This window comes from Laccaria bicolor, genomic scaffold (genome assembly GCF_000143565.1).
Source record: "Laccaria bicolor S238N-H82 LACBIscaffold_1 genomic scaffold, whole genome shotgun sequence".
In the NCBI taxonomy this organism is placed as follows: Eukaryota; Fungi; Basidiomycota; class Agaricomycetes; order Agaricales; family Hydnangiaceae; genus Laccaria; species Laccaria bicolor.
Genome location: NW_001889872.1, coordinates 1869352 through 1884223, shown reverse-complemented (window position 1 = coordinate 1884223; position 14872 = coordinate 1869352). Strand labels below are relative to the sequence as shown.

Sequence of the window (14872 nt, the reverse complement as noted above, 5' to 3'; positions counted from 1 at the left end):
TTGAATACTTCGACATTGCGAGGCTACACTGTCATTTGACGGTGTCGGCACAATGAGGTAGCTGGATGATGCAGGACTTGATTTATTATTGGTCGCTATTGTATTTACGGTGTATTTTAAGTATTTCGCTGTACCCTCAGTGACGATGGGCACTATAGCTCTTTGGCTTCAATACCATTGGTAACTTTGCCAAGTCTTCAAGATCACTGACGCGTGCGTGGAAGCGAAGCGCACCCCTTTTTGGATGTATGTCGAGCGCAGCGAAATCCTGAAAGTAGTCTTCATTGAGGGAAGGCAACTTCTGATCATGCCTAAAAAAAGGGGATAAATTTACAGATGGTTTTTGAGGTTTGAGCAATTCCATACCTTTTAGTGACGTGACTTTTGATATCTTGGAGACTTGTTGGGTTTTCCTCGTCAGGAAGATCCCGGCAGTGAGCGCATACCCAACGGTCGAGGGCCGCCTCGCTGAAGAGCTCACATTTCACGTTTACCTCGGGTAATTGGCTCGGCTCGATTTTCAACACGATGGGTTTTCTCTTCGAAAAAATCGACACCCCGACATACCGGTCCGTGAGCTCATGTTGGACCTAAAAACTCGGTAAAATTAACCTTATGCGTAAAAAATATTTCGTGTTCACATACCGCCCCTCTCCAGTCAAATATCGGCATTCCTTCCTCGTCATCTTCAATGCCAACAGCCTGTGGGTTCTTGGGTTTGGTAGTTCTACACTTGGGGCAGATAAACCGGAGCCCAAGCTTATCCATATCATCCGATGTCGCGGTGGTGGGGTCCAAGCCGGCTAGCTCTACGATCTGAGCAGCAACCTCGCTGGCGCGTTTGTCAACAAAAATCTTCGAACATCCCCACTTCTTTCGAGCAGAATCAGAATCAGCGAGCTCTGTTGACGGATCTGCCTTCTTTCTGCCTTCCCAAAAGTCGTACGCACACATTCTTCTGCTGAGGCAGGCATGGCCCATAACTTGTGGATAGAATAGAGGCCTATCAAAGCCATATTGTGAACGGGAGAAGGAATAGAATGGGGTATCAGTATCATCCGACTCGAAGTCGTATCCGTATTCGGCACGATGGGTACAGGTTTTGCAACTGTACACTGTGGCGGCGAGTTTCATCTTGATGCGGCATTCATCTTCCGGCAGTGAACGGAACATATCCTGCCTATCTTCTTCGTCTGAATCCTCCGAATCATCGCCGTAGTCGCTTGAATCCAACATGAAGCCAAAATCGAGCCCTGAAGAGATTTTGGGTTTGAAACTGCGCTGAACTGCATCGAGCATGGACAGGTGCACGCCTTCTTGCCAAGCTTTAAACATGGTGGGTATCTTGGGAATGATGTCGTCAAAGCTTGATATGTTGACTTCGACATTAGATGGTTGCGTAAGAATGTCTCGCACCGCCTTGAAATCGCAAAAATCGGGTCCTTGAGGCATGATTTCGGTGCAAGGTAGATGCTGATTTTTGAAAATTCGAAGGACTTCAATTGCGTATTTCTTGCGCTCAAGAATGAGGGCTGCGTGCTCCCGCTCGAGCCGTTTAACTCGCATCTCCATCATGAATTCGACTAGAGGACCCTCAATATTTTTCCAAACTAGGGATATGTCAAGTTCGAAGTGTCACGGAAGACGGAGCGCGTACTTCTATCAGTCAAGCGTTGCGGCCGCGAAATGAGTTTGTGATCGTCGAATGAATCTGGATATCGAATGCTCTCTATGTCTTTCCCCCAACCCAGTTCCTTTAGTTTTTTCATGATGCTTCATTGGGGTCAGTGACATCGACTATAGATACAATGCACAACATACGCTGTTTTCCTCTCATCCCTGATTTGGGCCAGTTCTTCGGAACGATCCAATGACTGCTCTTTTGACCATTGCTCACAAATTTTTGCGTGCTTTAGGAGGGCGGGATCATCAAAACGTGAAGTTGGTGGCGAAGTAAATTGACTACCTTGATGATGCCTGCAACTATCTTCTTCCTCTCTTTGACAAATTCCTGTCGAGCAGCCTTGTCTTCAATTAAGAAGTACTGCGCCTTCACCGCATCATATTGTTCCGACAAGTAATATATTTCATGTCGCCCTGGCATTCGGAAAAGTCATGCTGGAGTGGTATTCAAAATCGAGATGACTGAATATCTCACTGCCGGAACGGGTTGGGATCAATGTGTCGAAAGCTACGCCACCTTCTGCTCGAAATTCGTAAGAAAAAATATCTGCTTCCCGTACACTGGGGCGAAAGGCTTAGAACTGTGTGAAATGTCATCAAGTTGATTCGCTTACCGCTCCTTGGCACACTTGGTACAAATGCGGACTCTGAACCTCCACTCAACGTTGCGAACACTCGACGTCTGGCAGTACTACGAAAGATGCTGTAAGCATGCGTACAAATACAACTGTGATTCGCACATACATGACAATGGGGGTAGTATGCAAGATTCGCCCAACTGGGCTCTGAGACGCCTTCCGGGCATTCTGGAGTACCCGATATTTCGCGAGCCATTTTCCAAACTGTTAGCGAGGATCGATGCATCAAGACTCGTCTGAAGTCCTTTGAGCTCCGCGCAAGTCTCAAAAGATCATATGGAGACAGTTGCCCAAATATCTAGATTGAACTTTTAGAGAAAAAGTGACCTCACAGATAGGAAAGGCAAACCTCAAAAAGAATGTCGAGGGGCAAATCTAGAAGACCCGCCAGTTTCGCGGCTCTCTTCTTCATCGGCTTTGGCTTCTTTGTGTCCTCACGCACAGGGTCGGATGGATCATCGTTCCCTTCTGACTTGCGTTTCTTTCGAGACCGTGTCGAAGCCGTCTTGCTAGACTCTGCTTCCATAATTTCAGAGATGGTTCTATGCGGAGACGGTGGTAGTTGTAGACGGTGATAGCGAGGTTTTTGTTTATGCCAAGGTTTATATTGGTGAAATTGGTTTTACGTAAGCTACGCGTCGACACGTGAACGCGCTAAATTTGAATATTGAATGTTCACGTTCGTTCCTTTTCGTCCAACATGGCTCTTACTGCTCAGATTGCCGAATGCTTGACCTTGACGTTGAACCCAGATACCAACACGAGAATAGCTGCAGAACTCAAGTTGGCAGAGTACTTTGCCTCCCCAGGTTCGCCTCATCAATGCCCTAAACCGAATACGCGCTAAGAAGCCTCCTTCGCGTCCCCTAGATGCAGGATTATCAATATCGCAGCTTATCCTTGCGCAAAGTGCTGATATGTCTCTAAGGCAGATAAGATTTTCGTGTTTTCTGGCAGAATCGCGTCTTGATCTGATGATGTTTGGATTATTACTCAGCGAGCATTGCCCTGCGAAAATATGTGAAAGAGAGATGGTCTCCATTTTTTTCGAGTTTCAAAGGCTCTGCTCCACCAGTTGAAGTAAATTTCTTCCACCTACTGCAAAAATATGTACTTACATATGACTACCGCTCAGATAAAAGCCCAAATCAGAAACGCAGTATTCAAAGGGCTTTCAGATAAAGATCGAAAAATTCGTTCCCTCTGCGTCAGTTGAAGACCTTTAACATCCGTTTCGCGTGACTCTTACGTTGCGGACTGGTTCAGGCGCATACCCTCTCCTCAATAGCAAACTGTGACTGGCCAGATGAATATCCAGAGCTTCTGGATTCTTTGATCGGCCTTCTCTCATCCGGCTCGCCTGACTCGGTCCATGGCGCGATGCAAGTGCTCACGGAATTCATCAAGTCTGATCTCACTGAGGATCAGATCCTACCGGTGCTTCGTCAACTTTTACCTGTTCTACTCAACATCCTAGGCTCGACCGAGGTTAGACCCTCGGCCCTCTTCTTTACGACGTACTTACGAATATTTTGGCAAGACCCATTCAGCCCCAACCCGATCTCGAACCGTATCGGTGTTCCGTCAATGTGTCACCGCTTTGTTTATGGTCAAGGATCAGCATCCTCAGGCCGTGAAAGAAGCCATCGCATCAGTCCTTCCAATCTGGCTAGACGCGTTCAAGGTTCTTCTCGATATCGACCCTCTCCAAGATGTAGCACAGGCAAACAATTGGGATGGTCTGACAGTCCGCATTCAAGTCTTCAAAGTATATCATACCCCTGCCACACCTTATGGTACTAACGGCATTGTTAGACCTTGGATGCCATTCACTCCTCTTTTCCCCGCGCCCTCATTTCATACCTACACGGCTTTCTCGCAGCCTCCTTGAACCACATTCAAAGCCTCTACCCGACGTTCGCTCACTACTATCTCTCAGCCGTTGACACTGCTCCTCGCACTTCAGAAGACGAAGCCGTTGAGCTGCCCCAGCTGATTTGTCCCATCTTTGACTTTGTTGCATCAGTGATGCGAGGTGAGAAGGCGAGAGACTGGCTTGACGGAGCCAACCTCTCCGGGCTGGTGATAGGGGTTTTCAATCTCGTCCAGATGACAGATGACGATGTGAGTGTGATTTTCTTGTGACATCCGAGTTTATGGCTTACTGCAGAACAGGAGGCTACTTGGGCCGAAAATGCCAACGCCTTTGTTGCGCAGGAGGAAGATGAGACACAATCGTACAGCGTGAGGGTGGCTGGCTTCGATCTGCTGGGTGTGGGTATCTTAGCCCCCTTTTTCTTGACATCATTGAGAACAGCGGCTACATTATTCAGTGCCTCATTGATCGAGCCCCTGCCCAAATTACACGGACTTTCCAAACCGCGACTGAGCAAGTTATTCAAACATCTTTCCACGTTCGTGAGGCTGGACAACAAAATTGGTAAAAACGTTCTAAGGCCCCTCCCTCGTCGCTGAACTATCTTGTAGGTGGCGACCTCTAGAAGCAGCTCTGGCGGCTGTTGGCTCACAATCAGAATCGGTGCTTGACTGCATTGAAGACGAACATGATTCTGGCCGAGGAAAGCCCATTGATATCGAATACCTTCTTATAAATGTCATCCCCTCCATCCTCAATGTCTCCGGTAGGACCAAATCCGCTTGTTTTGCTAGTACAATGCTGATCACGCTATCCTAGAACATCCGTTCCTTCAGGGTAGAGGCTTTGTCTTTGCAAGCCAATATGCGAAACTTCTTCCGCTGGATTCAGCAGGCCACTATCTAGACGCCACCATACAAGTAGTAGAATCTACTGAAGCTGGAATCCCTGTCAAAATATCTGCGGTTAAAGCCGTCCACAAGTAAGTAACTTCAATAACTTCCTCGCTTGACTCTTATCAGTATCTTCTAGTTTCTTCCAAGCAGGAGATGACTCTGTACTGGTTCCATTCGCGCCCCGGATAGCCAAAGACCTGGGACCGTTCATGTTGCTTACCTCGGAGGATACTCTATCTCTGGTCCTCGAAACATTATCTGTTGTTGTCGAAGTTGACCAAGGTAAATGGTTAACCCATGATCTGGCAGACTCTTTAGTTGTCGCCGTCCTTGAAGTTTGGCACAAGAACAACAAAGGTGCGTTTTCATCTGCCTGATAAGAGACAAAGTCTTACCCAAGATAAATACTATGTCAGACCCGATTTTCATCTCCATATTGACCGACATTTTGGCAACGCTTGCTTCTTCTTCCACTCCTGGGATATATGAAACGGCAGTCAAGCGAGCATTGCCCCTGCTGAGCAACGCGATTGGGGCTGCCAAGCCTGAAGAGTCTTGGATTGCAGGCTCAGCCATTGAACTTGTCAGCAGTCTCGTAAAGGGATCTCCTGAGAGTGGTCTCGGAGAAGGCTTTTTCCCTCTACTTGCACCTAGTCTTTTCAAGTGTTTGTCGGTGGCAGAAGATAGGGACATCTTACAGGCATGTGGTAATCCAGCTGTCTTGATCGCATCCTAATGGAACTGTCATAGAACGGTATCGCCTGCTTGACAATCATAATTCGAAAAGATTGCAAGCAACTTCTGTCGTGGAGTGGTAGCGATAGACGAAGTGGACTTGACTATGTCCTCTCGTTGGTTGCGAAGATGCTGGAGAGTCAAGACGAATCTGGTGGACTCCCGATTGGGGATTTAATCATACATCTCTTCAGGAGAGCGGGCGAGGCTGTTCTTTCGGTTCTGCCTCAGTTACTTCAAGCAATGGTTTCTCGCATGACAAACGCACAAACTGCCACGTTCTTGCAGGTATATTGAATTTTGTCATCCTTTGATAACGATATTTGATGGCCATGCTGCTTAGAGTCTCGTCATTCCATTCGCCTTCTTGATCAACAACCAACGAGACACTGTATTAGAGCTCTTAGAGTCAATGAACGTTGGCAATCGCTCTGGTCTCGATATCCTGGTACAAACGTGGTGCGAAAATGCGGAGACCTTCCAAGGCTTCTGGCCCTCACGTATCAGTACTCTGGCCTTGACACAATTGTTTATATGTGGCCGACCGAGCCTCCAAAACCTCATGGTTAAGGGCGACATCATCATCAAACCGGAGACCAAAAATGGTGAGAGACGGATTCGTCAATGTGCGTACCCATATACTTATTCTTGGGCTAGTTATTATGACTCGTTCGAAAACCAAAAAGAGTATGCAGTTATTCTTGGTTTTACCTTTCCATGTTCTCTAACCTAACATTTGTTCATCTTCACTAACTTACAATGACAGCACCACACGAGTTCACCTCTGTGCCCTTCCCCGTCAAAGCGCTCAAGATCATTATCCATGATCTACAGTCAGGCGGAGACGCAGCAACGATCTCCGCACAAGGCAATACCGTCGAGGACGTTGATTCGGATGACGGGGTAAGCATAGTCCCATTCATGAGGTGCTTCACACAACTTATTTCGGGAAATGCTAGGACGAAGATTGGACGGAAGAAGAAAAGTTGCACCAAGGATTCAAAGAGGACGAATTTGCTTTTCTTTCTGAAATGCTTGGACCGAAGGGCATGGCTTTTGACAATGATGAACTTCTGGATGATCATGATGATGAGGATCTCAAGAATGATCCTGTTTCGCAGATGGACATGCAGGTTAGTCGTGGCCTTTTCCAAATTACTTCTTACCTGAAGTTGTATTTGAAGGCCCATCTCGTTTCTTTCCTACGAGATTATGCAACCCACAATACAACCAATTTCTGTGCCCTTGTTGATCAGCTGACTGCGCAGGAGATGCTCGTTGTTCGTCAGGCTGTGAGCGGGTAGTGACGGGGTACTGTAACTTGAAAGCAATATCGTTCTGGATAGTAGAATATATGTAACAAGGATTGGATTTTATCACTTGCTTTGGAATCCGTGGGAATTTCGATCACACATTTTGGCACTTGATAGGTTTTCAAAAGTGTGCAATTATGGCGCCCACCAAGAAAACGACCTCTCCTTCAAAAACAAGGTCATCCACGTCGACCGGAAAAGTATCTCTTGCCCGGGTCAAGGGAGAAAACTTCTACCGTGATGCGAAAAAGGTTGCCCGACTAAAGTTGTTGAATGGGGGCAAGCCCATCCGTGACAAGGATGGAAAGATCATCCAAGCTGCTGCCTACCAGAAGGGAGAGGATGAGACGAAGCCGGGCAGAGTTGCACCTGATCGCAGGTGGTTTGGTACGTTATCGTTCCTTATTTTGGTTTTACGAGCATGAGGCTAAAGGAGATTTGATTTTTTTAAAAAGGTAACACAAGAGTAATATCACAGACTGCGTTGGATCATTTCAGGACAAGCCTTGGGAACAAAAAGGACGATCCTTACTCGGTACTTCTACGACGGAATAAACTGCCTATGGCGTTACTGGATGATGCTGCCAATCCCAATGCAAGTCGCAAGGTATGTGAGCCCTGACATCTAGGAACTGCTGATTTTCAAGCTCTCTGTAGCGTCCTCACATTGTGGAGACGGAACCTTTTTCAGAAACGTTTGGTCCTAAAGCTCAGCGTAAAAAGCCCAGAATATACGCTGGGACATTCGAAGAGCTGAGTCAAATCGGCGCCGCTGCTGCTGATGAGGCGGCCAGTGCAGCCTCACACTCTGGATTAGGCGTTATTGGTGGGCCAACAGCTTCTAACGGTTTGGTTGATAACTCATACAGTCTGGTTTCATAGAGCCATTGGCTTCAGCTGTAGTAGAAGCCCCTACTCATGCGGACTACATGGAGCCCATCTACGCGAAAGGAACATCACGTCGGATTTACGGAGAGCTTTATAAAGTTATTGATTCCTCGGATGTGATATTGCATATCCTCGATGCGCGCGACCCCCTCGGGACGATGTGCGAATCTGTGCTGGAGTACGTCAAGAAGGAAAAATCGCATAAACAAATAGTCTTGGTCATCAACAAGTGCGATTTAGTGCCAAACTGGGTGACGGTTAGTTGCCTATCCTTCTGATGTGGGAGACGAATTAAGGTCCTCGTGACTTAGGCAAGATACATTCAACATCTCACACCACGATACCCAACAATTGCATTTCATGCTTCGCCAAACCACTCATTCGGAAAGGGTTCTCTTATTCAACTGTTGAGACAGTTCGCCCAGCTTCATTCCGACAAGAAGCAGATATCTGTTGGCTTTATTGGCTACCCAAATGTTGGGAAGAGCAGTGTAATTAACACACTCAAAAGCGGAAAGGTGTGCCGCGTCGCACCTGTGCCCGGCGAGACCAAAGTAAGATTTTGCAATTTTGAATAAAATATACGATTCTGATCATGGTGAATACCAGGTCTGGCAATATATCACTCTAACTCGGAGAATATACCTCATCGATTGCCCTGGAATCGTCCCAACCTCCGCCAACGACTCCCAAACATCAACTGTCTTGAAAGGTGTTGTCCGCGTTGAAGCCCTCCCAACACCGTCAGATCATGTTCCAGCTCTTATGGATCGGGTCAAACCGATCTATCTCTCGAGGACATATGGAGTTCCTTTACCGAATAAGGACAATCCTGCTGAGGCTTGGAAACCGGAAGTCTTCTTGGACAAGCTTGCGAGGATGAAGGGGAGACTTTTGAAGCACGGAGAGCCGGATCTGGACGCAGTCGCGAAGATTGTACTGAGCGATTGGGTTCGTGGTCGGATTCCGTATTTCGTACCTCCACCTGAGAGGAGCGAAGAGCTTAACGAAGCTGAGGCAAAGAAAAAGAGATTGAGCAAGGCGAAGGATGTGAAGGGGAAAAACAAGGCTGCGGAGGGCGAAGTGCCTGGAGTGAAGCAGAATCTAAAGTCACTGATGCAAAAGAACACATTTGTGGCAGAGGATGTGCAGCCAATGGATGAGGACTTTGAAGACGTCGCAGAAGACGATGACGAGGAGGAAGAAAACGAAGATGTTGCCAGCAATTCGGACGAGGCTGAGGATTCTGAAGAGGAATTGAAGTGGGATGATGTTTTCGAAGGGATTAAGGACGACGTTCCAGCATCAGGCGAAACATCCCAAGACGAAAATGAGGAGGAACTTGTCGATATGAGCGAAGGTCCGTTATTTATAACACCACTTGCTTCAAGCGAAGTGTTTATATTCTCTTCTAGGTGATACCTCAGACGAGGAACAAACAGACCCGCGCCAGAAAGAGCCGCGTATGAAAACGAACAAGGTATTGCGAAGTTCGCGACTTTGACGCTATATTGCTCATCTCATTCCTACGCAGCGTAAGGTGTCGAACTTCTACTCAAACGCGAACGTCAAAAACAAAAACCGGAAACAAGCAGCCATTCTTAAGTCACTGCCTGTCGGAAAGAGGGCCGAGGGTCGCAAAAACAGAAAAGGCGCCTCATGATTTGATTCACCGAGGGTTGTAACTAGGTTCGTTGGGGAGCCCCATTATCTATCACCGCTTTTTAACCGACAAGTTCCAGGGTATCGCGTATATCGGGAGTTTGAATTTGTAGGAATCCGATAGACTGAGATCGATTACAATGAAATGCTTACCCACCAAAACTTGGACAATGGGCATGTCTTTGTGCGTTAAATTTGCTGAACGAACGTTCAACGGATCCGAACATAAAGCCGTTTGGAGGGAACAGTGAACTCAACGCCGACGGCTATAATCGGGAGGACTAGAACTGACGAGATACTGACGTCGATCACCCGTGAGAAAACTAGATTGATACTAAAGATCGATTGAGATAAGCCCAGAAATACATCTCTCCGTCTACTCATCATGTCCATCACAAAGATCCACGCTCGCCAGGTATGTTGTTCTTAATACCTTCTGCGTCGTCCGTGTCGTTGACCACTCTCACTAGATTTTCGACTCCCGTGGAAACCCCACCGTCGAGGTCGATCTCTACACCGCGAAAGGCAAGAGCCCCAGCACAAATAATATGTACTGCAAGCTAAAAATCTACCACAGGTCGTTACCGTGCCTCCGTTCCATCGGGTGCGTCTACCGGTATTCACGAAGCTGTTGAGCTTCGCGATGGCGACAAGTCTGCCTATGTCGGCAAAGGTAGGCGTCGAACAAAAGCAAAAGACGCGCATATACTCATAATATATGTTCAGGTGTCAGCAAGGCAGTCGCCAACGTCAACGACATCATTGCTCCTGAACTCATCAAGTCCGGTCTGACTGTCACCCAGCAGAAGGAGATCGATGACTTCCTCATCAAGCTCGATGGTACCCCCAACAAGGGTAAACTCGGTGCCAACGCCATCCTCGGTGTCTCCATCGCAGTTTCAGAAGCTGGCGCCGCAGAGAAGGGTGTACCTCTGTACCAGCACTTCGCTGACCTCGCTGGCGTCAAGCCTCCCTTCGTTCTTCCTACCCCCGCCTTCAACGTTATAAACGGTGGATCGCACGCTGGTAACAAACTGGCCTTCCAGGAATTCATGCTCCTCCCTACCGGCGCTACCACATTCACTGAGGCTCTGAAGATTGGCACGGAAACTTACCACACCCTTAAGAAGGTCATCAGCGCCAAATATGGTATTGATGGTATGTTTTCAACAACGAAGCATGTAATCACCAGAATGACTTCCTCTAAATATGTTTAGCCGTCAACGTTGGTGATGAAGGTGGTTTTGCTCCCAACGTTTCTGGTGCTGAGGAATCCCTCGAGCTTTTGTCTGAGGCTATCAAGAAGGCTGGTTATGAGGGCAAGATCAAGATTGCACTCGATGTTGCGTCTTCCGAATTTTACAAAGACGGCAAGTATGATCTTGACTTCAAGAACCCCAACTCCGACCCCAGCAAGTGGATCACTGGTGTTGAGCTTGCCGATCTATACCTGGGCTACATTAAGCAATACCCCATCGTCTCCGTCGAAGACCCCTTCGATCAGGATGATTGGGAAGCATGGACACATTTCACTGCCAAGAGCGGCATTCAAATTGTCGGCGATGATTTGACTGTCACCAACCCCCTCCGAATCAAAACTGCTATTGAGAAGAAGGCCTGCAACGGCTTGTTGTTGAAGGTCAACCAGATTGGTACCATCTCGGAGTCGATCCAAGCGTGCGTTGATGCCTTTCAATCTAAAAAATAGCGACTCACTGCTCTGACCATCAACAGCGCCCAACTCGCACAATCAGACGGCTGGGGTGTGATGATCTCTCACCGCAGTGGTGAGACTGAAAGCACCATCATCGCTGACCTCTCCGTCGCCCTCGGCGTCGGTCAAATCAAGACTGGCGCCCCTGCACGAAGCGAGCGTGTCGCCAAGTACAACACTCTGCTCCGCATCGAGTACGTCACCACGTTCTTATGTGAGCTGATGTTTCCTGAATGATATCTGTAGGGAGGAACTTGAGGGCACTGGTGCTACCTACGCTGGTACCAGAGGTCTCTCCGCTGGACCCACTCCCCCTGCTCTGCTCAAGAAGTAAATTGGGCAACCATAAAACAAGATGGACGTTTTCGACTCAAAATGCTGTATTTCGATGATCCCACTAACATTGTTGTCGTATGACGGAGAGATGAATTATTAAATAATGTTGTAACCAGTTCCCAAGGTTGTGCTGCTGCTGGTCGCGCCATGGCTGAATTATAGAGACCTATCGTGCATGAATAAAGATATGCTACAGACTGATGAATTGATGTGTGCGACAGAAAGGATAGTGGTTCTATAAATAATATGCGACAGAATGCGAAGAAAAACGATAATAGATGACGGTGACGGTATAAGTATCCAAGCAGAGAGACCGAGGAAACCGAGAGTGAGCAGGTGACGCGCAAATTCGAGTTTTGAGCAGATATCCAAAACATAGACAATATAAAAAAAAGACCAACGAGGGGCACCGACAGAGGGGAAGAAAAGGAAACACACGTAAAATGAATGAATAAAGTTAATCGTGCTCACAGGAGAGCCGTAGCATCTTTTCCTGTGGCGACGAGTTCTTTCCAGTCTCGTTTCCATCTCAGGACACTAGCTCTGAGTTTTTTATCGCCCAGAGTCTTCTCTATCCAGGAAAGGAGGGCATTCTCGTCTTCTGGGACGAAAAATGAGGAGAGAAGGGATAGTACGGTTTCAAAGTTGGCGGCGTTGGATGTTATGTGGTCTATATGTGCATCATTAGTTTCTATAATCATAAAACGCGGGGAGGGAAGGTAAACAAATGAATAACTCACCTCGGTAGACCCACACAATAGCAACCGCCACCGCAACAAACACGTCGTACCCTTCCAACAAAAACGCGTCCCATATCCTCAACTGTGTTTGGAACGGTACAGAATTGGCAAATAACGTGATGTACCACTTTGTCGCATACGATGTGGTCGAGATCATGTGTTTCCGAAACGCAGCGTACACGTCTGGCATCATTTGTTCCGTTATGCGCTCTTGGACGTAGATGGCTTCGAGAAGCCCGGGAAAGCCGGGGTTGAAGACGGTGTGCATGTTGTAGGCGTCGTGCAGGCGGACGAGGGAGGCGTACACTCGTTCGGGCTCAAAGTAGCAGAGCAGGGTAGCGGCGATTGGGCCCATGCCTTGGACGTACCCGCATGTCTCGCATTTGAGCGAGAAGCAGTGGAGGACGTGGAATAGGGAACGTTGTCTGTAGGATGATTAGATCCCCCTTCAACCACGCAGTGTTGAAGGACATACCCAGCACCATATCTCGTCTTGAACATGATATGCCCGCTAATTGTCCGCGGCACGTCTAAATCGATTTGTATATCGTAGCTTGATGGTTTCTCCAGCGCGTCGTGGTATTCGTCGACCAGCTTCTCCAAGCCCTGTGGCGTCATTCCTGAATAACCAGTCATCATGAGGTCCCATGCAGCTCCACGCCATCTGTCTGGAACGCCTTTGTACGTGCGTTCACGGAGCTTGGACGCTTTGGGCGGCTTTATACGCCAAGTTTCGACGTTGCCACCTGGGCTGCGTTTGAGCGGCATAAGCATGCGAGTCCACTTGGCTATTCGGGAAGCTTCTTTGATTGGCCGTGGGACAGGTGGGAGGGTAGACAATGATGTAGCGCTAGGTGATGCTGATGGAGGACCTGCTGAGCTCGGCGCCAATCGTTTCAAAAGAGGGCCAGAATTGAGTAGGATTAATCGGTCGTGAGATGGGATGGTAAAGAAACCATAACTATCGTCGCATCCTTCAGTTATGACATGGATTGTTAAAAAAATGCAAAACTCACCGGTCCACATTCGCCAAAAACTGAATTTCCTTCGGATGGAGGTCTCTCATCTTCTCTTTCCCATTTCCCAGGGCTTCTTCTGCGTCCAACTGACTTTGCCGACTAGTACCTATTCTAGCTCGAGTCCGTTCAATCCCCTCCTCATATCCATCGCCCTTGACGCCCGAGACCTCCAGTTGCGCATAGGTATTTCTCACATGAAACGAGTCGTTGTCTTCCCCTTCTGAAGGCACTAAAGACACTTTGCTGGACGGGGAGGAAGAGGGTGGCGGATGTTTCCCAGCAGTTTTTGATGGTGCTTTGGGGCTCAGGTGGTTTGGTGAAAGCTGCCGAGGCGGAGTTATGTCCCCTGGAGAAGGTGTTGTGCGTGATGACGGGGGAAGGGGTGGGAGATCGCGGGTGGAGAGGGATGATCTCCGATTTCGGGAGACGTGAGAGCTGCGCGACGATCGCCGCGAGATAAGGGAAGCACTCTGCTCGGAGTCCCTTTGACGCGAAGGGCCAGGTGCGTTTGCGTCTGAAAAAGTTGAGAGGTGGTTCGTTGGGGTGCCGCGGTCAGCTAGTTGTCGTATTGAAGGTGTTCGCATGGATGTGGGTGTTGCATAGTTGGAGGTTGGCCGCGAGGATGAAGTCGTTTGAGAGTCACGAGGACTGTCGTTGCCGTTGACAACGTTGTGAAAGGCCAGTGTTGACATTGACGGAGGTGAGTAAGTGTCTTCGCCTGCGTCGAAATACGCCAAATCAGAGGATGCACGGCCGCTATAACCCAAGTAAGAATCATGGCGGTCGTCCATAAGCGCTGGTGGGCTCTTTGTCCGGGAACTTGGACCACTGGGTGACGCCCAACTCGTTCTCGCAGCTTGGTCGTCACCGTACATGGAATAGATGGAAAATATGGCAGTTTCGGATGAGGCTCTGTTAGTAGGTTCTTTCCTTGAGAACCTAGGTTGTCCGGGTGTGGGAAGTGGTATTGACGGTGCTGAGACCGGTGTCAGCGGGGGCGATGGTCTGTCAAATTTCATTGGGGTCGGAGGCACCAAAACCAGGGTGGGTGCGTCCATAGCTGGTAGAGAAAGAGAACAAGAAAAGAATGGCCACGAGGGGAAGAAGAGAACAAGTAGAAAAGGTTGTAAAAGGTTATGAAACTTGACAGCGCTAGTGGTATGTAGTAGAGTGGACCCTGATCACACGTTATATCATCCACATCCTAAAAAAATCATCTCTTGGCACTCGCACCAGCTGGGATTGTGAGTTTAACGGGGACGGAGAAGACACAGAGCGCAGCAGGGCTACATTGCCCGCGTTTGATCTTTAGCAGTGCATGACCGGAACTTTGTCCGCGATGTCCATAAACTATACATAATTAGGGTATCTA

At 48.2% G+C, this 14872-nt stretch overlaps 4 protein-coding genes across 4 annotated transcripts; 2 read left to right on the top strand and 2 right to left on the bottom strand.

The window, feature by feature from the left end:
* Positions 1–59: 59 nt before the first annotated feature.
* LACBIDRAFT_291788 (uncharacterized protein) lies at positions 60–2847 on the bottom strand (the record flags this gene model as incomplete). The annotated part of the gene is made up of 10 exons (XM_001873484.1): positions 60–311; positions 367–590; positions 646–1610; positions 1898–1910; positions 1967–2097; positions 2159–2244; positions 2298–2374; positions 2403–2410; positions 2654–2696; positions 2764–2847. The coding sequence occupies 10 exons, from the start codon at positions 2845–2847 to the stop codon at positions 137–139; spliced, it is 1806 nt and encodes a 601-aa protein (XP_001873519.1). The 3' UTR covers positions 60–136.
* A 174-nt stretch (positions 2848–3021) lies between these two features.
* Positions 3022–7132, top strand: LACBIDRAFT_242896 (uncharacterized protein; the record flags this gene model as incomplete). Its single annotated transcript, XM_001874104.1, has 19 exons — positions 3022–3130; positions 3192–3264; positions 3323–3401; positions 3457–3528; positions 3588–3809; positions 3862–4089; positions 4137–4424; positions 4497–4595; positions 4655–4761; positions 4809–4963; positions 5017–5179; positions 5230–5450; positions 5510–5797; positions 5881–6116; positions 6172–6433; positions 6486–6515; positions 6595–6731; positions 6788–6961; positions 7013–7132. 19 exons carry the CDS (start codon positions 3022–3024, stop codon positions 7130–7132), a joined length of 3063 nt encoding a protein of 1020 aa, XP_001874139.1.
* A 2925-nt stretch (positions 7133–10057) lies between these two features.
* On the top strand, positions 10058–11860 carry LACBIDRAFT_181287 (phosphopyruvate hydratase). The gene is made up of 7 exons (XM_001874103.1): positions 10058–10106; positions 10162–10216; positions 10269–10364; positions 10418–10849; positions 10909–11368; positions 11426–11599; positions 11652–11860. The coding sequence occupies exons 1-7, from the start codon at positions 10077–10079 to the stop codon at positions 11737–11739; spliced, it is 1335 nt and encodes a 444-aa protein (XP_001874138.1). The 5' UTR covers positions 10058–10076; the 3' UTR covers positions 11740–11860.
* A 348-nt stretch (positions 11861–12208) lies between these two features.
* LACBIDRAFT_157347 (uncharacterized protein) lies at positions 12209–13718 on the bottom strand (the record flags this gene model as incomplete). Its single annotated transcript, XM_001873483.2, has 4 exons — positions 12209–12411; positions 12482–12906; positions 12957–13442; positions 13498–13718. Coding segments are annotated over 4 exons (1335 nt in total), but the record flags the coding sequence as incomplete, so codon positions are not given.
* Between the last annotated feature and the right edge of the window lie 1154 nt (positions 13719–14872).

What these genes read in the sequence shown, in the direction of transcription:
- LACBIDRAFT_181287 (XM_001874103.1), top strand. Translation starts at nt 10,077, where the DNA reads ATGTCCATCACAAAGATCCACGCTCGCCAG. An exon ending in CGCCAAATATGGTATTGATG is followed by an intron (nt 10,850 to 10,908) that starts GTATGTTTTCAA and finishes AAATATGTTTAG; the next exon opens with CCGTCAACGTTGGTGATGAA. An exon ending in ATCTCGGAGTCGATCCAAGC is followed by an intron (nt 11,369 to 11,425) that starts GTGCGTTGATGC and finishes GACCATCAACAG; the next exon opens with CGCCCAACTCGCACAATCAG.